Consider the following 26,280-nt stretch of genomic DNA (forward strand, 5'->3'; position numbering starts at 1 on the left):
TCTTGAGGCTATGTGATGTGGTGCGGCTTAGGAAGATGATTAAACTTTTTCCTTTCTTTCCTATTTTTCTTTCCTTGACCTCTTTCCTTTAGGCTTTTTTTCGTGATATCAAACAGAGTGAGGTAGCTGGAATGCGGAGTGGACTGCTGTGTGTAGAAGGGATACTAAAAAAATTGGACACTGGAGTCCTTTTAACAAGACTTTGGGAGTAGAAGGAGCAGATATATATATACTAGGTATGTAGAGATACCTACTAATGTATGTGTGAGAGCGTATGAGTTACGGACTAGGTATTTTGATAGGAGATGGATGGGACGTTGCACAGTTGGAGAGTCTTAATGATACTATTGAACGCAATCCATTCTAATGTTATACGTGACGAAGCGTTAAATGTATAAAGAAATGGAAATTACCCGAGCAAGAGCAAAAAAGAACAAGCTACCTATAAAAGAATTACAAATTAAGGTAAAATGGAAAACGAATCCTTTCAGCCCAAACAATTTCACGCGTATGAATTGCCCATGTCGTGCTCCTATAATTGAGTTAGCAAATCTAATTTTCATAAATGAGAGAGAGAAAGGGACGTCAGTGACTTACCTTGATATACTCCGGTCCCTTTTCCTGATACTCCTCCCGTGAAATCGCCGCCGTCTTCCAAGCAGACGAGCCAACCCACCCAGCAGCTCCCTTCCAAGCATCCAACAAGGCATCTTCTGCCCTCCTTACATGTAGCGGCGAGTCCGCCGGCAGCAGGGCCCTCAAGCCATCACGTACGCGCTCGTCAAAGTTGCGGAACAAGGTGTTTCCTCCCGTGAGGAAGATGTCCTTGAGGAAGTCATCACGGTTGGGCAAGCTACCCAGGCGCTGGTTCAACACATCGCCTGCGATCTCGATGATGCCAGCCTGGTCGACACCCGCAATGGATGGGCGGAAGACCACCTCTGGCACGCGGATGCGCTCGACGTTGAGATGGATCTGGTGCAGCTCTGCCTGGGAGGCCGGGTCGATGGGGCGCGGGCCGCGGGCAAAGGCGTGGAGGAGAGACTTGGACCAGACGGTCTGGGCCTCCTGGGTGTTTTCGTAGGTAAAGTTAGGGTCGTACTTGAGCAGGTCATGCTCCAGCGTCTTGAGGGTCGACGCGAGATCTTCCTCCTCTTGCTCCTCGTCGCTGTTGTCGCCTACTGCAATCTGGCGATACACGCCCCAGTCATCGTCGTTGGCACCAAAGTTATCGTCGTCACCACCACGCCGTCTCTTCTTAGTCGGGTTGTCAGATGCGAGGTTGGCGATGCTCTTCATTCGGATTTGGGAGGCGAGGGACTTGCGGTTGCCGAGGTCTTGCTTCAGCCTGTCACGCTCCTTGATCTTCTGAAGGGCCTCCTGCAGAGCCTGGTGCTTTTCGCCAAGCCATCCATCCAGATCGTTTTCGCGGCGCTCTTGGTCTAATCGCTCTTCCTCAGCGATGCGAGCTTTCTCAGCCTCCTTTTCGGCTTTGGCACGAGCGCGAGCTTCATGATTGGATTTCATCAATCGCTGTTGACGCTTCTGCTTCAGCTGTGCTTCGTCGAGCTCCTCGTCAGGGACTTCCAAGAGGCCAAAGTCTGGCTGCTCTTGTTCTTCCTCGGGATCGCCTCCAACATCTTTTGTGCGAGCCTTCTTGATCGATTTCTCCAGTTCCTTGATAATCTTCTCGAGCTGGTTTTCATCTTTAATGTCGTGGCTGTCGAGAAGTCGTCGAGTTTCCTTTTTCGTCTCATCGACGATTTTGCCCTGAAGGTTCTTGTAATATTCCAAGTCCTGCTCCTTCTTGATGAGCTTCTCGAGCCGCATCTTGGCAGCCTGCTCTTGTAATCTTCTTCCACTCTCCTTTTTGCGCTCCGCAATGCGATCCAACTCTTCCTGGCTCTTTTGAACAATCACCTCTTCCGTATACGGGTACTGGATGACAATATCCCGGTCTTCTAGCCCTGACCAGTCAAGGTAGTCGCGAATCTCGTTATCGTAATCCTTGGAAACATAAAAATGATCCCGCACCATGTTCTCTGCTTGTGAAGAGTTGAGCTTGCCTGTAAAAGCAGGATATTTCAACCGAATCAGCTTCAGCAGATACTCGGCATTATGATAGCCGCCCCAGTTCAACCTCGTAGCCTGAGAAAGGAGCGCTTTTGAATTATAGACGGGTATTATGTGGGTGGATGTGTGGGAAGAAGACACCACTAATCCTGTCTTTCCCTTGTTATGTCTGTACGAAAAGAGCGAATCGATACCGTAGGCAAGAGATGGTGCGCCGTAGCATTCGAAGATGATCTCGGTCATGGCTAGACGTCGGATTTAGCGTTAGCTTTAACATCTTTGACATGAGGTTCCTTATGAAAGGCTGGATTAGAACTTGCATTTTCTTGAGTAAGGCAGATTGGCAACAGCCTCGGTCATCACAATCGGCACATCAATGCCACCGCTTGCATCGTTCATGCCCAGCTTCAGAAAGATGTAGTCCAAGACATGCTCCGTCACATCCCAGTTACTTATGATGCCAGTGCCGGCTTCGAATGCGTTTCGTATATGGCCGCGCGCCGTTGTATCAGCATAGCAGTCTGAACCAGCAAAGGAAAAGGTCTTGCCGAGTTTTCGATCGCGGTACTTGGCCATGACAGGCGGTATGTTTAATCGAGGCGCGGACTCAAAGGACCAGCCTGCTCGAACGGCGGAGGATCCTGTGACTTGGTTAGCCATCTCGTATGCTCTTTTCAAGCTTGCGTCGTCTGTTGGCAGCTCACCATTATCTATCACGATGGCAGCATTGCCAGGCTGCTCCAGAGCTTTCTTCCGGCCATCGGCCTGGGGCTCGATGAACTTTTCAAACTTGGTCTCCTTGACAGGGAATATTTTCGCTGGCGGGTATGTCTTTTCGGGAGGCGCCTGGGGCATCCGCTCGTCGATTGCGGATGGAGCCATGGTGTCGTATCAAAGGGTGTTTTATCGATCGCAAGGCAATGTGTGGGATGGATTGTCTAGGTCGAAGAAGAGATCATGGTGGGTTTCCAGTCGGTGTGTGCGGGTGATGATGGAAAGGCGAGAGACAATTGAGGGATGGCCAATTGCTGTGGCGCTCGGAGAATTCCCTCGAAGCTTTCGGGTTTTGGAAACGGTTCAATGGATAATCGCGAGGCTGCAAGGCTGATGACGGCGAACGGCATTGCGTGGGTCCTGGCCGCTAAACACAAGCGCGTCGACACTTCTTTTCGTAGCTTCACGGTCCCTTGAGCAGGGGAATACAAAATGGGCGGTACATGGAGGGATTCCTACCTATTTCAACGACAATATGCTGATTTTATCACGTTACAAATTGAAAAATTGATGTTAGATTTTAATTATATTTTTTTATAATTTTTTTCTCTGCTTTTTGCATATTAATTTGCGTCATGTGTCTATGCATCTTGAGTGCATGTAGCCTCTCTTTCCGCTCTTGAAGTCATAGTACCAAATCTCATTATATCAACCATCTTTGCGCCAGCGACTCTCATGATGGAGGCTTAAGGTTATCAGTTGCTACATCACACAATTAATACCCATGGAAATGTTATCAACGAGTGCGTAAGGACAACGAGCTTACCTTCTAGATGAAAGAGGACATTGGACTGGTAGTTTTTAAACATCTGAGCGACGAGCTCCACGTTCATGTTTTGGACGTTTATCTCCTACGCATCATTAGCAAACTTTAGAATAAAACGAAACTTTGGCACATACCTGGAGGCTCTTGTTCATCACAACAACTGCTTCATTAAGTTTTTCCTATTCCCATTAGCTGGAGGCTTCTTATCAGAGGTCTTGTCATTGGGCTTTCATACCACATTGGTGATGATGCGCGATAGCAGCAGGTTCTGCTGATGCTCGTGTGGGCTTTCCTGGGGGAGTATTAGCAAACAAACGTTGGGTGTTATATAGCCATGAATATAATAGCTACCATTTTATTTATAAATAATCGCTTCCTGGCTTAGATGGAAGACTGAAAGGCGAATGAAACAAGAGCTGGGAAGGAGGGGCGCGCAGCTTACACTGTACCTTGAAGCATGACTAAGCGCGTAATCCAAAGCTAAGAGGCATTGGCTTGGAGATCAGTTGATCCCTTCATGATACATAATAATTTCGCTACATTTCCGATTATATCTCGTCGACCATCACAAACAAAACCTCAATCTCTTTATGCACTAAATTTCCTTTCAGCTATATACCAGATTCTCTCTTCGCCATGGCTGCTCCCACAGAAGCGCAGCTCGCGCATATCGAGCTCCTCGAACAACTCGACATCCACTCCATCCACAAGAACTTCCGCAACCCCAATTGGAAGCCCAACCAGCGACGAAACAAGAACCTCAAGGCTATAGTAGGCGACGCGTCTAAGCGGGAGGCTTCAGCGCTTGCCACACCGCAAGACGTCAGCGGCGACGCAACCCCTGCAGCCGACGATGGCCTGTCTACCAGCGGCACCTCGACGCCAGCCACAAGCAACAACGGAAACCCACCTCCTCCTAATCTCGCACAAGCATCGCGTAGTTTGTCGAAGCTCGTGCTGGAAAAGTCTCTGAAGCCGCCTGGAGGAGGGTTAGGAGCAGGAGGCGTGTCGGCTCCGAGCGCGACATACACAAATATCGAATCAGCCCCTTCATTAGCACACTCGAAGCACTACTGCGACATCACGGGTCTTCCAGCGCCGTACATGGACCCCAAGACGAGACTGCGGTATCACAACAAGGAGGTGTTTGGATTGATCAGGACACTGCCTCAGAGCTCTGCGGAACAATTCCTGGCTGCCCGTGGCGCGCATACAGTACTGAAATAAGCGCGACTACACGAACATTCGAATTTGAATAGCATATTACTATAAGGGCACTTGGGCGAAGGGGATCAAAACTATAAGAAAGGGGCATCTTGGAACCTATCGGCGTACTATGACAATACTTTTTACTTTTCAATTTCAATTTTTTTTTATACAGCTCTAATCAGAAAGAAATCATGTTGGATCCACAAAGTCAAGCTTCAACTATGCACCTCCCGCCTTTCAGCAAGAGGATGGCAAATGACGCTCCGGCTTAATCGGAATCCTGCAAAAGCTTTGTTTGCTCTTTGCCCTGAACGAGTACCGAAAAAACGTATGGAGGAACAACGTCTCAGTTGCCAGAGCTTGTATGGCAATGGCTGTCAGGGCAAGGTGTAATGGTAGACGAATAATATCGAAACATTCAATGACTTTGATTGCTGTTCCCGATGGTATATGAAAAGGGTGATATCGCTGTGTTTAGCTGTGAAACTTGATTTTCCAGAAAAGTAGCAAAATTGGTATCATGAGATTGTGTCTAGATGCGACATCTGGGGCCTTGAATTAAAGGCCAGCCAATAGTCAAATAGCTCAATCTTGATAAATGGTAGCTTTACCATTCAATTCCACTTTGTGAATTACCGCAGAACGATACGCGGGCTGCTCGCAACACTGTTGTACAGGCTCTGACAGAAAAGAAGAGAATTTACAGCTAGGTAAAATCCATGGACGCGAAATTTATTGCGAGCAAATATTCGAGCTCCATTTCGCTTATCTAATAAGTGGGGGTCGACAATCTCCAGTGGCCTGCTGGTCTGTGCCTCTATTACATGGTCAAAAAAGCAATGTTTAAAACAAGGTTATCTTCCAATCCATTAACCATAGAACTGACGTAGAGCTGTATTAAGTATATGTCTAAGGTGCTCGCAAAGTACGTATATATACAAAACATTGAAAGAAGTCATGCTCTCGTCACCCCTTTCCCAACGCCGGTTGATGCCTTTTGCCATCTCGGAGGCTGCCGCAGCTAGGCTATTAAGCTGACTATTAATCTATTTTCCTTTTCTCATTTTATTTTCAAAAATTATGCCCCCCTCGTTTTATCGATCGGCTTTGAAAAACTGGCACATCTTTCCTTCAAGACCGCCTGGGTGTAATTGTCGTAACCAAGACAGATTGAATCAAAGACTGCTTTACTGGCCCTTCTTGGCCTTGATAGCAGCCAACTTCTTCTCACGGCGTCTGCGGTGGGCATCGGCACCGGCCTCAGTGTCGAGCATGTAGTCCCACCAGCGGAAGCTGGAAGCGTAGTTGCCAATGAACTTCTCGTGGTGAATGTCGTGGTGCTCAGCGCCGGCCCAGACAGGCAGGAAGTGGCGCAAGCTCCAGGGGAAGTCGTAACCGCTGTGGGCGTCGATGGCCTGGAAGAGACGGAGAGTGATCCAGATGTACATGGTCAGGAGGTGAAGCTTGCCGTAGATGGCGAGGACAACGATGGGAGATCCAACGACACCGATACCAAGGAGACCGGTCTCAATGGGAGAGGCGTACTCGGCAGCCAGACCGAAAGGAGCAGAGTACAGGTGGTGCATCTTGTGGATGCTTCTGTACAGAGGGCCGTAGTGAAGAGTGCGGTGGAACCAGTAGTGCCAGGTGTCCTCCATGACGAAGAAGAGAGCAATCTGCCAAGCCATGGTGAAGATCGAGGGGAAAGGAATGCCGTAGTCCATGCCAAAGTAGGTGGCAATGGGGTGGAAGAACCAGATCTGAGGCAATTCGGCGGTGAAGTGGCTGACGAGGACGATGGCGGCGCAATCCCACTGCTCCTTCAGGGTGGGGATCTTCTGGTTCTGAATCTTGTACTTGTGGAAGTAGGGGATCTTGTCCATGATCATGAACGGAATGCAGCGGCCGAAGTAGATGATCTCGTGCATGAAGAAGCTGAGGAGACCAGTCGCCAGAGTGTCATTGTCCATCCACAGGTACCAAGCCTAAGTGAGGGACTCGAGTTAGAATTCATGTTTTCGCAGAAATTCGAAAGGGAAAAAACGTACGGCCCAGAGACGCTCAAACATGTTCAAGTGAACATTGTATTTGCCAACTTCCTCGAGGACGGTGAAGTAGGTTTGCGTGTGGTTCAACGCGCTGAATGTCGCGTTCCTATAAAAAAAGTTGCGAGTTAGACGGCGCCCAATCATTGCGTAGTTGGGGTTGGGGCTGTGACTACTTACGCCACGTCCATGATTACGGCCCAATTGTCGAGATGCTTGTACAAAAGGCTTCCAAGATGCCGAGGGGGATGTAGAAGAAAAAAAGAAGAGAGAATTAAGGAGAGGACACAGGTGTAGATAAGGAGATGAGCTTGTACAGCACAAGTCTATTAGGGGACTCGCTGGTGGGGGCGGGAAGGGAGATTTTTATCGTTGGTTCGCAGAGTTGTAAACTTTTCATTGGCCCCTTCAGGCGACTAGTCAGGAGATGGGCTTTTTTGGCCTACAAGCTAGAAGGTCGCAATGAGCCCACCTGGAAAAAGACGTTCCGAGCGTGTTCTGGGGATGCGAATCAATCGGAATCACGACGGCCCGCAGAGGCTTGCCAGATTTGCAAGGACGTGATAGGCTTCGTTGGGCTGAGACGGGCGCTGATTGGCTGCGGTGGGCTGTGGCAGGCCCAGCTTGGTAGTGAATTCCTGCAGGCCCGCATTCGTATTCGGGATAGCACCGCCAGAGAGGCGACTTTCTGGCTGTAAATGGGCTGTAGTTCGTTCTCGCAGCGGTACTTTCGTACCTGGACCTCATTCCCACACACACCCATTTTCTAAGCTTGAGCTCTGAATCTGCCCATCTCATCTTATTTTGACCGCCGCCACGCCCCAGAGAGCGGCGGCCGCTCGGCATTTTTTGAGACAGCGTTGCGGCATACAGGCATCTCCTACTTAGTTAGGTTTACCCCGGTTAATTTATCTTGGAAACATACGGAGGTACGCTTCCAGAAGATGAGGTTGTCCAATGCTGCTGTCGCGCATGGAGTACTTTGCATGTATCTTTTCTACTGAGACAGGGTTGTGCTGCCGGCGTCCACTTTGGGCGGCGGTTATTGTAGAGATTGATAGTGGCAGATCTAAGCTTGGTGCCCGATAGTACAAACACTACTGTGTTTATTTTTAATTTCTGTTTTTGATGTTTGGTATAAGTCAGCTGCTGATAGTTGCTGTCGAGTTGTCGTATACTTGTAGCACTATACGCAGCTGTCTGTCCAATAGGGGCAAGTCGATCAGCTTAATAGAGGCGCAAAACCAGTGACATCACAGCCAATGGCACCTTTCATTCCAAATAGCAGCTGTACTCAGCCATAGTCATTCATCAGCTCGCCTCCTCCATCATCCAAATTATTCACACTTGTCGCCCCTATTCCTCTGCATGACGTGAGCTGTTCGATTTCGCTCCGAGTACGAGCCATCCAACGATCTTCGCGCACGAATTCGAACTGCCCCGAAATATCAGTGTTTCGAGCTCCAGCAAAAAGAGGGAAAAAATCGGGCACAAATTTGCCCCACGCACATCACATCAGAGACCAGAACCGCCTCCGCCTTTCATCGCAGAATCGAATGGATCGATAATAGCCAGCTGTGCCCACCCGTTTGCGCTCCCCTTCGGCCAGCTCTACTCCCGGACGCTGCCTGTGGTGTGATGGTCTGACCATCCGGGCTCGACTCCACTCATAGCCCGGTCCTGGTCCAGCCGAGATCGATGCAGATTCAGCAAGGTTCTGATACCAGCACAGTGGTTAATCTGGCCCTGGCCTGATCATTTCACCGGCTCGTACGAAGGGCGAAGGGCCTACAATTTTAAACCATGTCGTTGGTGGCAGAGTGAGTTCCGCTTCCTAACTTTTTGCGGCTTGTTTGCTTGCCCCTCCAATAGGATGGGTTGCTATTACCTAGATAGCATCGCTAGCAACTACCGTACCTCTCCTCCGTATTACGCAGCTGTGTGCTGACTTGACATTCCTCTGCGCCAGCCAGGTTCGCCGCCTGGATGCGTACCTCGACCGCCTCCCTGTCCTGTCCGAAGAAACGTCTGAAGATGGAGCTTCTGAAGTTGGGCACGTCTTCGCCGCTGCAGAGGTGCTGGATGCCCCGCGACTCGACCGTCTGCTGCACCTTATTCGCTCGCTGAGCACAACCTCTTCTTCGGAGCCGCTACTCAATATCCAACGTGTGAAAATCCTCCTCAACGAATCTGGTATTCCTACGATTGCAGATAGCGTCCATGGCGCTGCAGCGGAAGCCCGCGCACGAACCAAGACGCCGTACGAGAACGAGATCGAGTGGCTCCTAGTCTCCAAAGCAACCGTCCAGGTCTATGGAGCTATCCTCAACACACTGGTCGATCGAATCGTCCCTCTTAGCGATGATATATGGTACTGGGATGGAGTCTTGAGCTCCTACAGCTACAGTAGTATGTATACAGTGCAGACATCTCCTCTACGGCTATGGGCCTGGTCGCTTGATATATATCAGGCCAGTCAGTCACGGCTACGTTCTTTGTCTGCAGCAGATGCTTCGGCTGAGTTTGTCGAGTCTACAAGATCCACTCTATCACAGCCATGGAGCAGATTCTACGGTGTTGTTCGAGAAAGTATCCGAGAGCACTCGTTTGCTAATATCCAGCGAAAGGTGCTTTCACCTGTCGCTTTATGTCGAGCCGAAGCCCGCCGGAAGCAGGCACAGCTGCGGAAGCTAAGAGAAGTGACAGCCAGCGGTCTCGGAGTGCTCATGGATGAAGGACTTCAGCTTGGGCATGACGATGAGAGAGCTGGAGTACAGGATCATGAAGATCTCAAGGGCGTAGTCGAACGAAGCGTAGCACTGATGGATATGGTCCTCAAAGAAGCAAGCAGTTTGGATGTCAATATTCCTGACTTTGAAGAAAAAGTATTTGCAGGCGTCGAAGAAGACGCAGAGTTATCTGTTCACGTTGAAGGAGACATGACTCCCTATCGTCCGAGCACACTAGCCCGCCGCTTACTTCAGATCATTGACAAAACACTTCCTCAACATATTAACGCTATGCAGGTTCTCGCAAATGAAAATGGCCCACCACCGGCTATTGTGCGATACTGGCTGCCCGCTCTTATTGGTATCACCTCATCTACAACCATCCTAAAGATCTTGGTCAACCGCAAGGCTGATATCATAGACTGGATTGCGGATTTTGGTAGCACATTGCGAGACTTTTGGCTTAACTGGGTTGTTCAACCGACCGAAAAGGTCATCAAGACCATTCGACACGATGAAACCAGCGAGATTGCGATCATGAGCAGGGATAGCCTCAAAGCTGACCGTGAGAGCTTGGAACGCATGGTTGTAGACTTTGCTACGGAGAAGCCCCATTTTGCTGTTGGCAGCTCATCCATTACTGACGCCCAAATCGCCGAGATTCGCTCCAAGGTAGCTGAGGGTGATGTGACTCCAGTCTTGAGAGCGTATGAGCAAGAGCTGAGAAAGCCCTTTGTCGGTGCAGTTCGGGGTGACCTTGTCCGCTCTCTCCTGATCCAGGTTCAAAAGACAAAGGTTGACCTGGAAGTTGCCATGACAGGCATTGACTCGCTCCTGAAGAGCCAGGAACTGGTCTTTGGTTTCGTGGGATTAACCCCCGGTGTCTTTGTTTCCGTCGGCCTCTTCCAGTATCTCCGCACCATCTTTGGTGGCCGATCCGGACGGCGCCACAGTAAAGCATCTGGCAAGGCCATTCGTATCCTTCGCAACATTGACCGCATCCTTTCTGAGGCGAGGCCCACGGAGAATAATGTCTTGTCGTACAAGGATCACGGCCTTTTGTTGTGCGAGGTTCACGTGCTCCGTAGTTTGGCCGGCAATTTGATGCCGGATAACCTGCAGAAGGAATTTTTGGAAGACTTGGATGATTTGGCGAATGTCAAGGGGGTGCATATTCAAGCAAAGGCCCTGGAAAGAATCCGCTGGGCGTATGCTAGATGGATTAGGTAGAGGAGCGAGCATGCAATTTTGTATGCTTAAAAGGGATTTTTCTCATCTTGAAAATACCTTTACTGTATTATTGCCGTGGATAGAAAGCAAGCAATAGAGCATATAGCAACACGAGTTGACCATTTCCACTTGATACTTCTGATCATTATCTATCGTAATATACATGTACTACGAGTACTAAGTGTAATACTACTACGTAGGTTTGATATATATACGTGTGTCTGTAGATATAAACTGAATCGTCAATGTATCGCTAACCTGAAAGCATAAAGGGGCTTACCCTGGGAACGTACTTGCTTTACTATATATAAACAATAGACTGTTAGCTTTGAAGTCGATAGGGGCTGAATCCCAGGCTCAACCTGAGGCGTTGACTGTGTAACAGAACCAAATAGATATGTAGATACGTAGTACTGTAACCACCGTTCTGTGCGGGGTTCATCGTGTTTTCATCTCACCATCTCCACGCTCGCCCAGTAGTCTGTGATTCAAGGGGCTAGAGCTTGAGGACTCCAGAAGACGCCCATAATCCTGTCTAAGTGGCTCCAGGCTGTTCAAAGAAGGCAAGCCAAAACCATACAATCTACGATCAAATTGAAAACCGGTCCTTTTCTTGAAGCTTTGCCATGGCGCGACCTTTAAGTAGAGATGACTTTCGGTTTGCAATTATATGTGCATTGGAACTCGAATACGATGCCGTTTGCGATTCCCTCGATGAGATTTGGGGTCAAGAGGGGGGCCTAGGGACATCTACTGGCGACCTACTTTGTTATACTACAGGGCAGATAGGGGCCCATCCCGTTGTTCTTGTTCTATTGCCGGGTATGGGCAAAGTAGAGGCTGCTAGTAGCGCAACACGCTTGCGCTCGAGCTATAGCAATCTGGCTATCTCTTTTCTGGTTGGAATCTGCGGTGCTGTGCCACAACCTAACGCCGAGACCGAGATCTTGCTCGGAGACGTCATCATCAGCAAGTATGTGGTGCAATATGACCTTGGCCGGAGGAACCCCGATGGATTTGAGCGCAAGGAGACAGTCGACGTTACACTGGGAAGGCCAAATAAAGATATTCGCAATTTGGCCGCGCTACTCAATACTCGCCTTGGCATGGGTGAATTGGAAGGCAACACTTTGAGATACCTACAGCAGCTGCAGGCAAAGTTTGCCAACGCCAACGCCAGGCACCGAGGTATATACAACTACCCAGGCAGAGAACATGACCGACTTTTTTATCCAAAGTATCGGCACAAGCATTATAGAAAAGGAGTTTGTGAAATCTGCCAAAATTGCTTCGCTGCCAATGATCCGGTCTGCAAACAAGCGCCCAAACTATCATGCGCAGACCTTGGATGTAGCGAGGGAGCATTAGTCCCTCGAAATTGACTGAAAGAGAGGCACCGGGGGGGCATCGATGCAGCTCCAGCCCTCAGTATCCATGTGGGGGGAATTGGATCAGCCGACACAGTGATGAGATCAGGGGAAGTCCGTGATAAGATTGCGAAGAGAGACGATGTAATTGCATTCGAGATGGAAGGCGCCGGCGTATGGGACCAGATACCCTGCATTATCGTCAAGGGTGTTTGCGACTATGCCGACTCGCACAAGCAAAAGAACTGGCAAAACTATGCAGCTGGGATGGCAGCATCAGCAGCAAGGGCCATTATTTCAGGACCTTATTTCCAGCAAGCACAAGAAGAGGAGGAACCTCGTGGTGAGTCCTGGCCTCCTATGGGAATCCCTCCCTTGGGGCGAGGAAAACACATATATACTAACTTCTATTGATTAATAGGTGGTAGATCCAAGCGATTCGCCGAGAAGAGTCACTGGGATGATTGTCAGTTCCGGTGGTTCCCCTCACCTTTCGCATAGTACTGACATTATATAACGTAGGGGATGAATTTGAACATGATACATGGGAGGAGCCTTACTGCTATAAATGTTAGTGCCAGTTCCCCCTTTTGCCTGATGAGTGATACTAATCCTAACTACTATTAAATTATATAGGCGAAGAACTTGGACAATATGCCAAAGGCTCTTGTTATAAATGTCAGTGTCAGTACTTCCACTCGTGTGATGAAGACTAATAATAAATGGTATAGGCAAAAAAAATGCAAATTACGGCAGAGACTGCCGAAGGCGGTAACTGATGACTTTCAATTTCACTTCGATTGGTAGTTTTCGTTTGCGACTGTGGGGAAATCTCACGATGTGGCATTTGATAAGTATATTTATGATCCGATATACTTTGGGTACATTTAGCTTAATACTATAACCATTTCGTATTTCTTTTACTCCTCAAAGTTTAATTATGAAGCAGTTTGCAAATGAGATGTCGCATATGTTAAGAGTCTATAGGTAGCGTGATGGTGTAGATTCAAGATCCAAGTTACATGTGACTTGACTTATCAGTAGCGAATAGTTGACTAGAATATGGAAGCACCTAGTATTATGTCTGAACCATATCATAGAGAATGAGAGTATACCGGAAACAGTCTAAAGCTATATATAGAATACAAGATATAGGTATGTATAAATGCTCATATTATCGCTGATGCTGCTTGATGATCTATTATATTTTTTTCAATCGGCCCACCTAATTAAATGCCGTTGACTATGTTAAATGCTAGTTATCCTGTTTAAAAATGCAATAACAAAGAAGACGCTTTGTTGAAAACGCTTCGAGTGTATATACCCCCGTTGCGCCATACTCTCCATACCCTTTTGTCTAATCTACTCGTAATTAATATTTTATATAAATGCCTTATTGAAAATAGAAAGAATATCATTATAAAGAGAAAGAGAAAGCAAGATTATGCTGTAATTTATGCTTCGCTATCGCTGGCATGTGCTTGCTTCTCGCTAAGGTCCTTGAGGCAAGGGGCAACAAACATTTCGCCGGTAACGACACGTTGTATTGTCCTCAGGCTAACGACAATCCAAAGGAGGAGGACTGTGAGAGAGATGATCTATGTGTTTTGTTAGAAGGAGATGTATAAAAAGACAAGGACAGACAAGAAGAACTTACAGTAGTGATATACTTGAAAAATTCGCTTCCCAGGTTCTGCCACAAAGCGCTGGTACAAGTTGCCCATACACCCAGAGGGAAAGTAAATCCCCACCAGCCCATGTTGAAGGGGAACGACCGTGTGGTTCTCAAGATGAAAAGAGCGAAGCACACCCAAGCCAGGGCGAAACCCCACATGACCATACCGAGGAAGATGCCGAGGAAGTAGAGGAACTCGGCGCCGCGGGTGGGATCAACGCCGGCGACGTGGAACATTTCTGTGTGGGGGACGACTTTGAGGGCAACCTTGCCGAGCTGCTGGATGCCGAAGCCGCCCTGACCAAGGGGTCCGACGGGGAGGAAGACCGAGACAATGACCTCTCGCCCAGGCAGAGAGTGGATTGTCAGACGGTGGAAGTAGAGGGCCATGACGCAAGCGGAGAGAGTCTGGCCGATGCCCCAGAGGACATAGGAGACGATGAGCGTGGCATAGGCGTGGCTGATGGATGGGAGGGCCTCAGCAACGATGCCTCCAGTGGCTGCGGCGACGACAACTGGGACAATGGGCAGGAGGAGTGCGGCGGTGGTGTTGTTGAGGTCGGGACGGTGGCGGGACATGACGATGAAGGGCATGGAGACGGCGGTTGCAAATGAGACGAGGACGTCGATCCACCAAAAGGCCCAGGCGAGGTAGACGAGCCAGGGACCCCATTGGGCACAGGCGAAGATCATCATGTTGATGATTGCTTTGATTGTGTGTTAGTCATAATGATTTGAAATTATACATGCCAAAGGATGAGAAAACATACTTGCAAAGCCCATGGGGAAACATCCCAAGAATAGAGATTGTGCTGGATGTGAAATCATGGCGACCCAAATCTCGGGGTAGAGCGTATATCGCAACACGGAGATAGTGAAGAAGGTGGTGAAGAGGAGGATGTTGAGGGAAAAGAAGATGTATGAGATGACTTGCAGCCAGTAGCCGTTCCAGGGGAGGTTGTGGAGGAGGATGGAGACGATGCCTGTGCCCATGTTGACGGCGAACCATCTGTTTGATATTATGTTAGTTGCAATTGATCTCTTACATAGGTATACTTGTATATATGAATGAGAGTCTGTGTAATTGTGAGGCTACACAAAGAGACGAAGACTTACGATGGAGTAAAGTTGCGGACGATTTTCCGCCAACCACGGCTATTCTTACAAGGCTTTGAAGAACATGAAGCACCATTGTCAGCTATGACTTGGTTATCTGCGGCGGGCATTGGCGCCCTGGCGGTAGTTGTCGCCATGATTGAGGAATAGAGGTTATCGATATAATATGGTGCACTCCAATATTGAGTTGAAAGGTTGAAGACGATTTAAGCGCTGTTTGATGGAATCTGGGGAAAAAGCTGGAGAGAGGCTTGACAGCTTCCGTTTATATAGAAGTTTAATAGGATTCTGATGACGAAATGGTTCCCTTTTTTGTTTTGTAAACTCGTAAAAGTCGGGCAACAGGGGTTTCGACGTTTCTGGTCACAAAGCCCACTAAAAAAATGGCTGTTAGGCAGACGGAGGTCTCTCGGCGAGCCGGTAGTGCAGGTCGTCGGAATGGCTGAGCCGAAAAGGATGGCAGACGGACGAATGAGGATATTTCGATATGTGATTTATGACGTTGGTTTTTAACTGCCGATTCGCTGATAATTGTTATGAATTTTGCTTCCTTTTTACAGTTGAAATGCTTTTCTTGCTTATGGAATTTAGAATGCGTGGCAATAACTATTCAGGACGAGCTGTTGTATTTAAGTCCAGACGGTTCTCTACAGGCTAGTCAGATGATTCACAGGCCTTGCCGCCGATTCCCATTTTTCAGCTACGGCCTTGTCCCGTCCCAGTTTTTCAGATGGAAAATATTACGGATTGTATCCACCGATCTCGAATTTCTAGAAGGGCCACTCCCGCACCCGGGAGCCGCATTTCTGTGTCTTGTGGCATTGTTGGCGCTTAGCCCCTCTGACGTAAGGTTCGTTCAGCGGCCCTCATTCGCTGAAGGCGGAAAAAGACGTCGGCATCGGGGCGGCTCTCGGGGGACTTTGCTGGCTCTGTTTGGGCGACGGCCCGATATGCGACGAAACTGGCAGCTGAAGATACTTTTGCAACAGTAGATTCGGCCGAAGTGCATTTCTAATTGCTTATTCGCCCTTTTAGTTTCTAGAATTTTTGATATTACGGCTGTGACGTTGACGGGCATCGGACGCAGAGGGAGCGGATAGAAAAGATCTGAAGATGGCGATGCCGGCACTGGTTAGATCATGGATTTGCACCAGATATCCGACGAGATAGCATACAGATGCTCCTTTAGCGGCTAATGTACTCCATCGTGCAAGCAATCAGATAACAGAATCTCTTGGCATCTGCTAGCATTACTCTCTGACAGGTACCTTGAGACCGACCTGGGGCAGTGGATTTTACTTCCCCGCATAGAATCCTCCATACAAAGATGGCGGACCGTCGGCGTGCAAGAGTCCTTGCTGCTAATTTTAAAATCGACAAGCTTGCTGTAGCTACGAGTCATTATCCATGGCTTGATGCTTGAGAAAGACAAAGATCTTTTGCCTCCTTGCTGGTTGTCTGGGCGAGGGACCTTTGCAATAGCCTATTTCAGAGTTTCTTCTACAGCAAGATTTGCTCGAGACAAGCTGCCTCTTAGTCGTGTTTGTTCGACCAAGCTAAAAGAAACTGGGTGTAAAGCTCTCAAGTGATACAAGCTAGAGCTGCTTCAATTAAAGCACTGTGGGAGCTTAAGTCTGTGATTGAATTGGCTGCTCTTCCTTATAGCGCATGTAAAGGCGACGACGGCTCAATTAGGCATTTCATGCGTAGTGTCATAGCCCAAAATCTTTGATCAAGTAATACTCAGGTGCCAATACTATGACTCGGTCATATGTAATAGTTTCTTATTTATATGTATGTATTCAATGTCTACGGTTTTACTATTCGGATTTGCGCGCACTATTGCTAAAATTCGGTAAAGGCCGTCGGCAAGCGGGCGTGGACGGCCATCGGTGGCGGCTATCGGAGAGCCCCGGGGGTACCTCACCTTTGTACCTCACCCTCCTTATCTTACCTAAGACAGTGTCTCGAACTAACTGTCAATGACGATACGGAGTACTTAATGTACCCCTTCCTTTTATTTCATTTAAAGAGATAGACGACCCAGGAGTGCTCCGTAGATAAGGACAAAAATAAGCAAGGAAAAGAGAAGGTTCAGATTGCTGACCCCTTTTCTTTTCACTACGAGCCGTAAGCTCAGCAATCGCAAATCCTCCTAGGCTCCCTCTTGAGTTTTTAAGTACTGTAGCGTCATTGGTAGCATAGCGCTACTGCCGTGCTGTGCTACCGGGTTTCATGGGCCCCACGCTCCGCAGGCACTTTGCAAGCCGTATCGCCAAAATATTTCGAACATGGTCTCAAATCTTGAAATCGCGATAACCTGTCGCAATGCGCCCGTCAAGACCATTGCATACCAAAAGTGTATGTCCAGAGTCCCAAGATCGAATGCCGATCTTTCTGAGAGACTTGAGAATCTGGTGTCCCATCCTGCTGTTGCCATCTGATCAATTGAAGGTTGCCTCTGTGCGTTCAATTTGTGTCATCGCCCGCTGCTCCGCCTAAACCATGGCTGGTCATTACGCGCTCTTAGCGTCCTATTGTCCAACCAGATTGTGCGAAACGTGCGCAACGTAATCCACCGATGATTGCCAGGTGTATCCGTCCCTCGTACCTGCGATCTTCGCCATTCCTTTTTTTCGTGTGGCTTGGAGTGACGAGGATTTCGCTGGCCGACACCGGGTCCCTTATCCACCGTCGGGGGTTACGCTCAGCTGACCTGTCGCGAGAGACACTGTCCATCCCCGCTCCAGTCGGTGTGTCGTCTTGGCTGTGCATCTTCGATAATTGTGATAAATGTCCCATCGCATCGTTCTCTCATATCGTTCCAATAGATCGCCAATAGTCCATACATATCCACATACGCAATTCATCTTCCATATAGCTTCTCATCAATCATGGCCATGAATCTTGTGTCAAGCAGCCACGCGCTCGGTGTCGTAGGCGACGTCGTAGCGCAGCGGGAGAAGGATCTTTTCGAAGAGCTCGTATTGGCGCTCAAGGAAGGCCTTGGTCCATCATCTGGCTTGACGTCCGAGGATGTCGACGTTGGCTACCTGATGGAGCTAATGCGAGCGTATGACGGCGGCGACATGCAATGGTCCAAGTATGCATTCGGCGATGCTAGTAGAGGCTACACTCGTAACCTTGTCGACGAGGGAAATGGCAAGAGCAATCTGGTAGGTCATGTCTTGAAGTCCAACTCGGGGGTGATGCATCACTCGAAGCCATCGGTATATTAACAAAAGCAAAACAGCTTGTACTTGTTTGGTCTCCAGGAAAGGGAAGCCCCATTCACGACCACGGAAATGCACACTGCCTCATGAAGATTCTGCGCGGAGATCTCACTGAGACCCGCTATGCTTTCCCAGAAGACGACGAGCCCGAAGGACAAATGACTATCATCTCCGAAAAGACATATAGAGAGAACCAAGTGACGTACATGGCCGACGAGCTTGGCCTCCATAGAGTATCCAACCGTGGTAGCGACTTCGCTGTGTCCTTACACCGTAAGTTCTTCATCTGGCACCACAACACTTGTAATGGACCCAACTAAAGAACTCTCCAGTATATACTCCTCCCAATGTCGCTAGACAGGGTTGTCACATCTTTGACGAAAAGACTGGCCGCAAAAGCCATGTGCCTGGTTGCATGTACTTTTCAGCGTATGGCCGCTTGTTGAAAGAGTAGCAAGCGTCGCAACGTTTGCATTGGGCAAGGCGATATGGCGTTCGGTATTCTTCGTTGTTCCCTAGATTGAATCCTGTTGTTTAGTTTCTGGTTCTGGGTATTCTTGTATAGCATCATCTGCTGCGTTCATCCACAGCAGGTGGAGAGGCGGTCCTCATCGACGGCCTTAGTGGAGAAGCATAGCGTTTTTTGTACCAAATGAAAGGCCTCATCTCATAGAAGCTCGCCTGCCCCAGTGAAGCGTAAAGAAGAGTGTAGTTGGAAGAGAGGAGAGGAATGGTCGCATGTCGTTGATATTACTGCTTGAATCCGCAGAGCCATCGATTGCGTGATTGCAGCTAGACCTATTTGGGGACAGCTTGGAGTGCTCCTCTGAGCGGATCTCGGCGCTCTATTTTGGTATGGCAGTACGAGGGTACATGTCAAGCTGCTTAGCACTTCTCTCCAGAGTGTCAGCGACCGTACGGTACTAATCCCTGAAACTACTGCCAATAAAGGGTGTTGGGCGTTTGGAAAAAAGGGAGCAGTATGAATGATACAGAATGTTCTTATAAATGGCCCATGTGCTTTTTGATGCTCTAATGCATGCTATATTTCCAACTGCCTCATGTAGAACTATTTCATTATATATCACTTTGCTTTTTGTTTCGCTTGTCACATGACCTCGCGTAATGGTTATTCTGCACTTGGACGCGAAGAGAGCATTAACAGGCTTATCATAGAAGTGACATGAAAAAAAAAAGAGGATAGAGATACTCAATTATAGACTTTGAATTTGTTTCAATATCATTCATTATCAAGATTTTACATCGTCTTTCATTGTTTATTTTATATCATCTCTCAAGTAGAAACTATTTTCAGTATGCCTCCTCGCAAGCGCGCCGCCGCAGAGGCTACCTATTATATCGATCTTACTGGAGATGACGATCAGCCTGCTTATAAACGACCTGCTTTATCATCCTCGCAGTCTGGTGCAGCAAGTCGCCAGAGAAATCAGGCTATTCCTTCTTCTTCCTCTTTCCAGCTGTCAACCCAAGAGCCAGACTATCTAGATCTGACGCAGGAAGACGACACATTTGACAGGGAGCTCTACGGTACTTTTGGTTCGTCTGCCTCAGCATCAATTACCAAAGTATAGCATTAATATTGACCCAATTAACCTCTTATAGATGGCAAAATTGTGGGCGTGAGGTACTATAATGGGTATGCTTCTCCTGGAGAATCTGTCTTGTGTCACAGAGAGCCAAGAAATCAGGTAAGCCGTGCTCAGCCATTTTAGATTCCTCGAATTACTGAGCTGATTGGACGGTAGTATGACTCCAATGCCATTCGAATAGACAACGTGCTCCATCAGCAAATAGGCCACTTGCCTCGCAAGATTGTCGAGAAGCTGGCACACTATATCGTGAGTTTTGCATTCTTGGCTAATCTGATAATCGCTTGGTTCATGACTAATCTAGAATAGGACTCTGGAGATATTACTGTCGAAGGCCAAATCATAGGGGAGAAGGCCTTTTATGACTGTCCTATTAGACTGTCATTTTACGGCCCAAGCAACCCTGCAGAGCGCACTAGAATTGAGAATGCTCTAAAGGCAGATAAATTTGTCAAAGCTACCGAACTGAAACGAACCAGGAAAGCTGCCGAGGCTCGTAGAGTGGCCCTTGGCCGGCAACAATCGATCTCCACTGCCGGTCTACCAAGCCAGCAGCCAGTAGCGCCTGAAGTATCTTTGGAAGAACTCCTCAAGTCTAGCGACGCGGTCGAATTCCGCAAAGGGGGCGATGCCATCAAGACGCTGGCCATGGGTGAAGAGGAGTTGTCAAAGATGCCGCAGGCTGAGCAACCTAAACAGCTAAAATCTACGCTGCTACCGTACCAACTACAGGTATACCTGGGACATTATGCTTTTCAACAAGTCAAGGCTAATAGCATATATAGGGACTGGCCTGGATGCAATCCAAAGAGAATCCGCAACTCCCACTGGTTGGATCAAATGCCGTCACTCAACTATGGAGACGCGATAGCAAGGGTCGATACTGGAATGTTGCATCCGACTTCATCACCTCCAAAGCGCCAACGCTATTTTCCGGCGGTATTCTTGCTGATGATATGGGCTTGGGAAAGACTGTCCAAATGATCAGCTTAATTCTTGCGGGTGGCCCTGGTTCAACACTGATTGTTGCTCCGGTTAGTGTGATGAGCAACTGGGAGCAACAAATTCGAAGACACGTCAAAGAAGAACACCAGCCAAGTATCCTGGTATATCATGGTGCCAGGAAAGTGGATGGCCAAGAACTCTCAAAATTCGACGTTGTCATCACTAGCTACGGCACACTTGCCAAAGAACTGGATGAAGGTGGAAGCAAAACTCTGCTGAGCCAAAAGAAGAATTGGCGGCGAGTTGTGCTTGATGAAGGACACACGATAAGGAATGTAAAGACCAAGGTGGCTCTGGCCGCAAGCGAACTTAAAGCCCAATCCCGCTGGGTTTTGACTGGAACTCCCATGTAAGTACCAATTGGTGGTGTCCTTATAACATTGTAGCTCTATCCTGACTTGTTACTAGTGTCAATTCTGTAAAGGATCTCCAATCCTTGGTAAAATTCTTGCACATTACTGGAGGCATTGAGCAGCCCGAGATATTCAACACAACAATCACTCGAAGGTTAATGTCGGGTGAACGCAGTGCAGAAGCAATTCTGCAGTCGTTGATGCAAGATATCTGCCTTAGGCGAAAGAAAGACATGAAGTTTGTTGATCTCAAGCTTCCCAAGAAGACTGAGTATCTGCACCGAATCACGTTTCTCCCAGAAGAGAAGTCTAAATACGATGCTCTACTGTATGCTTGCCCAATTTTTCCCACGTACATCGTTTCGAGGATTTAGTATTAACTAGCAGGCAGATCTGAGGCCAAAGGTGTCCTGGAAGAATACCAGGCCAAATCACAGAGTGGTCAAAAGGGCCGCTTCCAAAACGTCTTGGAGCGTCTCCTTCGACTCCGGCAATCGTAAGTAGCCTGCTGATTGCATAGTTTTGCTAGGCTTACTAAACTAATTCGTTATAGATGTAATCACTGGACTCTCTGCAAAGCGCGGATTAATGATCTGATGCAACTGCTCAAAGATCAAGACGTTGTACCTTTGACTGAGAAAAATCGAGCGTTGCTTCAAGAAGCACTTCGGCTGTACATTGATAGCCAGGAGGACTGCGCCATCTGCTACGACACACCTACAAACCCAGTGATTACAAATTGTCAACACGTTTTTTGTCGCCACTGCATCACTAGAGCAGTTCAGCTCCAAGGAAAATGTCCCATGTGTCGCAACAAGCTTACTGAGGACGATTTCTTGGAGCCAGCTCCCGAAGGTACTTTCGACGTGAACCTTGATACGGACACGCAGAGTTCCAAGACGGAGGCGATGCTGCAAATCATTCGGGCAACGGTCAAGAATGAAGGGTCTAAGATTGTCATATTTTCACAGTGGACATCTTTCCTCGACATTGTGCAGAAGCAGCTCGAAAACGCAGGGCTAAAGTACTGTAGAATTGATGGAAGCATGAGCGCAGAGAAGCGCGATAAGGCAATTGATGCTCTCGACAACGATTCTGAGACCCGCATTATGCTCGCCAGTCTGGCAGTGTGCAGTGTGGGACTTAACCTTGTTTCTGCGGATACGGTGATCTTGTCTGATAGCTGTAAGTCTCCCCTTTAACCACTGTGATGAATAAATACTTATATGTACTTTGACAGGGTGGGCACCGGCAATTGAAGACCAAGCCGTTGATCGAGTGCATCGTCTTGGCCAAACACGTGAGACAAAGATTTGGCGCCTCATTATGGAAGGGACTGTTGAAGAACGAGTGCTGGATGTTCAACAAGAGAAGCGTGATCTTGTCAACAAGGCATTCCAAGAAAAGGGTACCACAAAGAAATCTAAAGACACCAGAATAAGAGACGTATTGAAGCTGCTTTCTTGAGTGGTACGTGTTGGCTCCCGGTATGGGCTGAAGGATATCTCCATATGCAAGATGTCGGTTTTTAGACCTGAGGATCTTCTCGAACGCGCTATTGCGGCATCAATGGCTGCTAATCATGCCAACGGGAATGCGGCCAATGCGGCGAATACAGTACTTTGATAGTGATTAGCTGATCAAATGGACCAAATAACAATCCACTAATTTTAGGGGATTCAACTAACTATAACCTATTGAGGCTGTATCAGTAATATTAGTTCCCGAGATAGAGTGCTTACACGTAGAGGTAGTAGAAGCAGTAGAGGCAGAGGCAGTAAAAGTAGTAGATGCAGTAGTTTAAAATTCGCGACTTTAACTACGACCGGGGTGCTGGATAATGAAACTGGGGCGTTGAATAACAATTCCCTTAAAAAAGGTCATGCAGAGGCTGGCTAGGTTGCTGAGGAATTACATCATAATGTAACATCATACTATGTATTTGTGCCTGCTATAGTATTCCAAATATGGCAAAATCTTGATGTAGTGGGCAAGAATCGCGACATCAATAAGCATCGTCATCCAAGGTGAAGTGAATTCCCGCGGCGCGACCTCGGTTTCTCGGTTTCTCGGTCACTCGGTCAAAGAAGCTGTTGCCCAGTCTTGGTGAAATTTTCCTTTTTCAACAGAGCCGTCAATTGGTCAGCCACAAGCCAGAAGCTGGAAGCGTCCGCATTAGGAAACTGCATGGACAGGATCAAGTTCACTAACTTGTAGAGGGAAAAAGCTATCACCCCAGAATAGGATAACAGGTAAATTGCTTACGTGCTGTCAGGTTACAGGCTTGCCCAGTACCTATGGGGCGATAGAACCATTACACAGCCCGTGGCAGAGTCCTAGTCTTGAGCGGCTGAGTATCCCGCTTAGCTCGGTTACTAGGGCGCATTTACGCGGAGAAGTTTTTCTTCTTTTAGCTGCCGCATGTACTATTTTGACTCGTGGGAGATAGGTCGGAGTTTACTAAACCTAGAGGACTTACAAATCGAAGCGCGGTCAGAATATACTGACGTTTTCTCATCCCAGAAGAGGTGTAGAGAGACTAGGATGACAGTTTAAGAATTTGGAAGATGGAAGATGGACGATAGTCTATTGGTAATAGACTGTATATATAAAGTTGGATGTCCAACCTTCGTAGACAATAGACTTGGTGTTGAAGCACAGCATTCTTAATACAGTTTCCTACATTAGCCTATATATTCCTTTCAACCAAAGGAATAGGACATATTCATAAGACATACCTATCAATCTCTCCAGTCAAATCAACCACCATGGCAGTCATTTCATCCTCTCGGCCACACATCCTCATTATCCCCGGAGCATGGCACCCGGCGTCTACAATGGCCTCCTTTGCCAAGGACCTCGAGGCAGCAGGCTTTCCCACCACTGTAGTACCGACCCGCAGTGTTGGCGCCAGAGACGTCACCGTTCAAGACGATGAAGCACAGGCCAAGGCTCTCCTTCAGCCTCTATTTGATGAAGGCAAAGACGTTATTGTCCTCGGACATTCATACGGCGGTTTCGTAATCACAGGCCTTATTAACGGTCTGGATAAGAAGAGCAGAGAGGCACAGGGCCTTAGTGGAGGCATCATTGGCGTGATTTATTTTGCTGCCTTTGTGCCTGTTGAGGGCGAGACGACTTTTGAGATGGCGGGTGGTTTTGAGACTCCTTTTGTCTCGGCAGACAATGTGAGTATTTTCCCATAACTGAGCTTCTTTTTATTAAGGCTTGCTCTTCTTTTTTATCCCATCTCGCAGATACTAATTTCAATATTGTAGGTCGAGGAAACTGGCCTTTTGGGCACAAAAGACCCGAAGCACTTCTTCTACAACGACATCCCAGACGAGGTAGCCGACCGCATCGCCGCAACCCTCAAGGGACAGTCCGCAGCGGCAGCCATGTCAACCCCGTCGGCAATAGGATGGAGGAACAAGGAATACGACGGCCACCGCGGATATATTCACACTATTCAGGACAACACCGTGCCCCTCAAGGACCAGAATGAATACATTGCCCGGTCGGGTGTTCCGTGGCTGGAGAAGTCTGTGGATGCTTCGCACAGCGCTTTCGTGTCGAAGACGGATGAGGTTGTTGGTCTGGTTGCGGAGTTGGCGGTGGAGTTTGCAAAGAATTAAAATGGTTGAAGGTTGAAAAGGAAAAAAAAAGTATATAGAGTTTTTATTGTTTGGGATGTTTGTTACTGCAGCGAGCGAAGTAGCAGCATTGTGTAAGATATAAACAGATTTGATGCCATGATGAATGTATTTGTATTATGAACATCTTTGTTCTTTTCCTTTATGTGATATATGATCGTATGATTTCTAATCTGAGTATCTTCAATACGCTTTGAAGAGAAATAGGACCAAGCTTACGTGTTAGTGTAGAGTAGCATATACCATCTTCGGTAGGAGGGGAAACATACTCTTCTGTTGGCGAATACTATAACTCACGTGTATACTACAGCACATACCGCATTCAGCATGAGGGGGAATAGATCCTTGTTTCCATGAGCTGCGTCCACCATCGCCTCTATAAGGCTGCATCAAACACTGCATACCACACCAATGGTACTCACTCCTGAGGTGTGTATTTCGCCATGATTTGTATTCCCCGCATCAACCACCATCGCCTCTCCTCTTGTGATTCCAAATTCACATGATTAAGACATGAGCACAAGACGTGCCACCAAGGATGATTGCTCGCGCCAATGCAAGACATCAAGAGCGACTTACACGTGCATGACTTTGTAGCTCTCCGCCTTCGGACACGACTAATTCTGCGAAGCGACTCAGAAGCATAGTCGAGCCATCGTGATCTAATTCAATACGGATACAGCTCCATTATAAATCCATAAAAAATAGCACTTTTTCATCTTCCATGATCCTTCTTTGTCATCCGTGCCGGTGTTTGAAAAGCTTCGCTTTCGCTATCGTTTGTGTGAGTCGGGCGAATCAAGACCTGATTACTTAAGCACGGTCGGCGCGACACCAGCCATCGCGCCGACATTGAAGCGCCGACGCGCCGACCCCCGTGATTGTTATTACTGCAATCAGCCAGTTGACGGTCGCTTTAGTCGCCGCGATAAGAGCGGCCGCCAGCGGCCGTGCCTTTGGGAGTCGTACTCGATAATTACGTTGATCTGATTCTGTTTCTCTCATCCAATCGCGAGTGTTGATGTAATGATCTTTTGGAAGGTGATAATTGGGCATTAAAGCAAAAAATATGGAGAAAATGGACATTAAGCACAAATCACTGGAAGAGTTGAGTGTGTGATTCTGAATCAGCTACGTAGTAGATAGGCAGAGACAGCATTTACAATACAAGAACCAACAATACAACCACTGCACACAACCAACAACCTGGCTGCACCACAAGACACGCGTATCCAGCTCGATAGCCTACTGAATTAACCTACATGGCCAAGACTTGTGCCCCTTTCGCCCCAATTTTCTGCTCTTAACGTTAAATCAAGCACCTCACTATGGGTACCCGTTCCCACCACCCAAACTGCAGCCCTCTCTAATTAGCCTACTGTCGTCGCTCAACCCCGGACGGATCTTGCCAGAAGTGCGAGCGCCGATGTTGCGACGAAACG

At 48.0% G+C, this 26,280-nt stretch overlaps 11 protein-coding genes across 11 annotated transcripts; 7 read left to right on the forward strand and 4 right to left on the reverse strand.

Moving 5' to 3' along the window:
* Positions 1-362: 362 nt before the first annotated feature.
* GGI43DRAFT_408926 (actin-related protein ARP5) lies at positions 363-3,316 on the reverse strand. Its single transcript, XM_083206421.1, has 4 exons — positions 2,778-3,316; positions 2,394-2,714; positions 598-2,318; positions 363-532 (listed from the first exon to the last, which is right to left on the reverse strand). The coding sequence occupies exons 1-4, from the start codon at positions 2,953-2,955 to the stop codon at positions 503-505; spliced, it is 2,250 nt and encodes a 749-aa protein (XP_083059280.1). The 5' UTR covers positions 2,956-3,316; the 3' UTR covers positions 363-502.
* A 30-nt stretch (positions 3,317-3,346) lies between these two features.
* On the reverse strand, positions 3,347-4,005 carry GGI43DRAFT_408927 (DASH complex subunit Dad4). Its single transcript, XM_083206422.1, has 5 exons — positions 3,965-4,005; positions 3,849-3,905; positions 3,748-3,792; positions 3,614-3,698; positions 3,347-3,549 (listed from the first exon to the last, which is right to left on the reverse strand). The coding sequence occupies exons 1-5, from the start codon at positions 3,965-3,967 to the stop codon at positions 3,521-3,523; spliced, it is 219 nt and encodes a 72-aa protein (XP_083059281.1). The 5' UTR covers positions 3,968-4,005; the 3' UTR covers positions 3,347-3,520.
* An 85-nt stretch (positions 4,006-4,090) lies between these two features.
* GGI43DRAFT_408928 (YL1 nuclear protein C-terminal domain-containing protein) lies at positions 4,091-5,498 on the forward strand. The gene has a single exon (XM_083206423.1). The coding sequence runs from the start codon at positions 4,250-4,252 to the stop codon at positions 4,838-4,840; it is 591 nt and encodes a 196-aa protein (XP_083059282.1). The 5' UTR covers positions 4,091-4,249; the 3' UTR covers positions 4,841-5,498.
* Positions 5,499-5,691: 193 nt separating this feature from the next.
* Positions 5,692-7,351, reverse strand: GGI43DRAFT_408929 (methylsterol monooxygenase). Its single transcript, XM_083206424.1, has 3 exons — positions 7,048-7,351; positions 6,871-6,976; positions 5,692-6,807 (listed from the first exon to the last, which is right to left on the reverse strand). The coding sequence occupies exons 1-3, from the start codon at positions 7,056-7,058 to the stop codon at positions 6,010-6,012; spliced, it is 915 nt and encodes a 304-aa protein (XP_083059283.1). The 5' UTR covers positions 7,059-7,351; the 3' UTR covers positions 5,692-6,009.
* A 1,319-nt stretch (positions 7,352-8,670) lies between these two features.
* On the forward strand, positions 8,671-10,826 carry GGI43DRAFT_385207 (ATP synthase regulation protein NCA2-domain-containing protein; the record flags this gene model as incomplete). The annotated part of the gene is made up of 2 exons (XM_083203618.1): positions 8,671-8,687; positions 8,837-10,826. The coding sequence occupies 2 exons, from the start codon at positions 8,671-8,673 to the stop codon at positions 10,824-10,826; spliced, it is 2,007 nt and encodes a 668-aa protein (XP_083059284.1).
* A 446-nt stretch (positions 10,827-11,272) lies between these two features.
* Positions 11,273-12,628, forward strand: GGI43DRAFT_408932 (5'-methylthioadenosine/S-adenosylhomocysteine nucleosidase family protein). The gene has a single exon (XM_083206425.1). It carries the CDS (start codon positions 11,453-11,455, stop codon positions 12,206-12,208), a length of 756 nt encoding a protein of 251 aa, XP_083059285.1. The 5' UTR covers positions 11,273-11,452; the 3' UTR covers positions 12,209-12,628.
* Positions 12,629-13,647: 1,019 nt separating this feature from the next.
* GGI43DRAFT_423803 (voltage-dependent anion channel) lies at positions 13,648-15,121 on the reverse strand (the record flags this gene model as incomplete). Its single annotated transcript, XM_083208287.1, has 4 exons — positions 13,648-13,791; positions 13,851-14,575; positions 14,639-14,877; positions 14,985-15,121. The coding sequence occupies 4 exons, from the start codon at positions 15,119-15,121 to the stop codon at positions 13,648-13,650; spliced, it is 1,245 nt and encodes a 414-aa protein (XP_083059286.1).
* A 169-nt stretch (positions 15,122-15,290) lies between these two features.
* Positions 15,291-16,048, forward strand: GGI43DRAFT_92228 (uncharacterized protein). Its single transcript, XM_083210514.1, has one exon. The coding sequence runs from the start codon at positions 15,521-15,523 to the stop codon at positions 15,974-15,976; it is 456 nt and encodes a 151-aa protein (XP_083059287.1). The 5' UTR covers positions 15,291-15,520; the 3' UTR covers positions 15,977-16,048.
* Positions 16,049-17,651: 1,603 nt separating this feature from the next.
* On the forward strand, positions 17,652-19,391 carry GGI43DRAFT_92062 (RmlC-like cupin domain-containing protein). Its single transcript, XM_083210513.1, has 3 exons — positions 17,652-18,160; positions 18,238-18,490; positions 18,550-19,391. Exons 1-3 carry the CDS (start codon positions 17,879-17,881, stop codon positions 18,669-18,671), a joined length of 657 nt encoding a protein of 218 aa, XP_083059288.1. The 5' UTR covers positions 17,652-17,878; the 3' UTR covers positions 18,672-19,391.
* A 142-nt stretch (positions 19,392-19,533) lies between these two features.
* On the forward strand, positions 19,534-22,652 carry GGI43DRAFT_385211 (SNF2 family N-terminal domain-containing protein; the record flags this gene model as incomplete). The annotated part of the gene is made up of 9 exons (XM_083203619.1): positions 19,534-19,774; positions 19,841-19,926; positions 19,984-20,076; positions 20,137-20,559; positions 20,613-21,181; positions 21,241-21,513; positions 21,577-21,681; positions 21,739-22,370; positions 22,426-22,652. The coding sequence occupies 9 exons, from the start codon at positions 19,534-19,536 to the stop codon at positions 22,650-22,652; spliced, it is 2,649 nt and encodes an 882-aa protein (XP_083059289.1).
* Positions 22,653-23,953: 1,301 nt separating this feature from the next.
* Positions 23,954-25,446, forward strand: GGI43DRAFT_428514 (alpha/beta hydrolase; the record flags this gene model as incomplete). Its single annotated transcript, XM_083208971.1, has 2 exons — positions 23,954-24,373; positions 24,464-25,446. The coding sequence occupies 2 exons, from the start codon at positions 23,954-23,956 to the stop codon at positions 24,818-24,820; spliced, it is 777 nt and encodes a 258-aa protein (XP_083059290.1). The 3' UTR covers positions 24,821-25,446.
* Between the last annotated feature and the right edge of the window lie 834 nt (positions 25,447-26,280).

Source organism: Trichoderma evansii, assembly GCF_050947405.1.
Source record: "Trichoderma evansii strain SZMC 28006 chromosome Unknown GGI43scaffold_14, whole genome shotgun sequence".
NCBI classification, from domain to species: Eukaryota; Fungi; Ascomycota; class Sordariomycetes; order Hypocreales; family Hypocreaceae; genus Trichoderma; species Trichoderma evansii.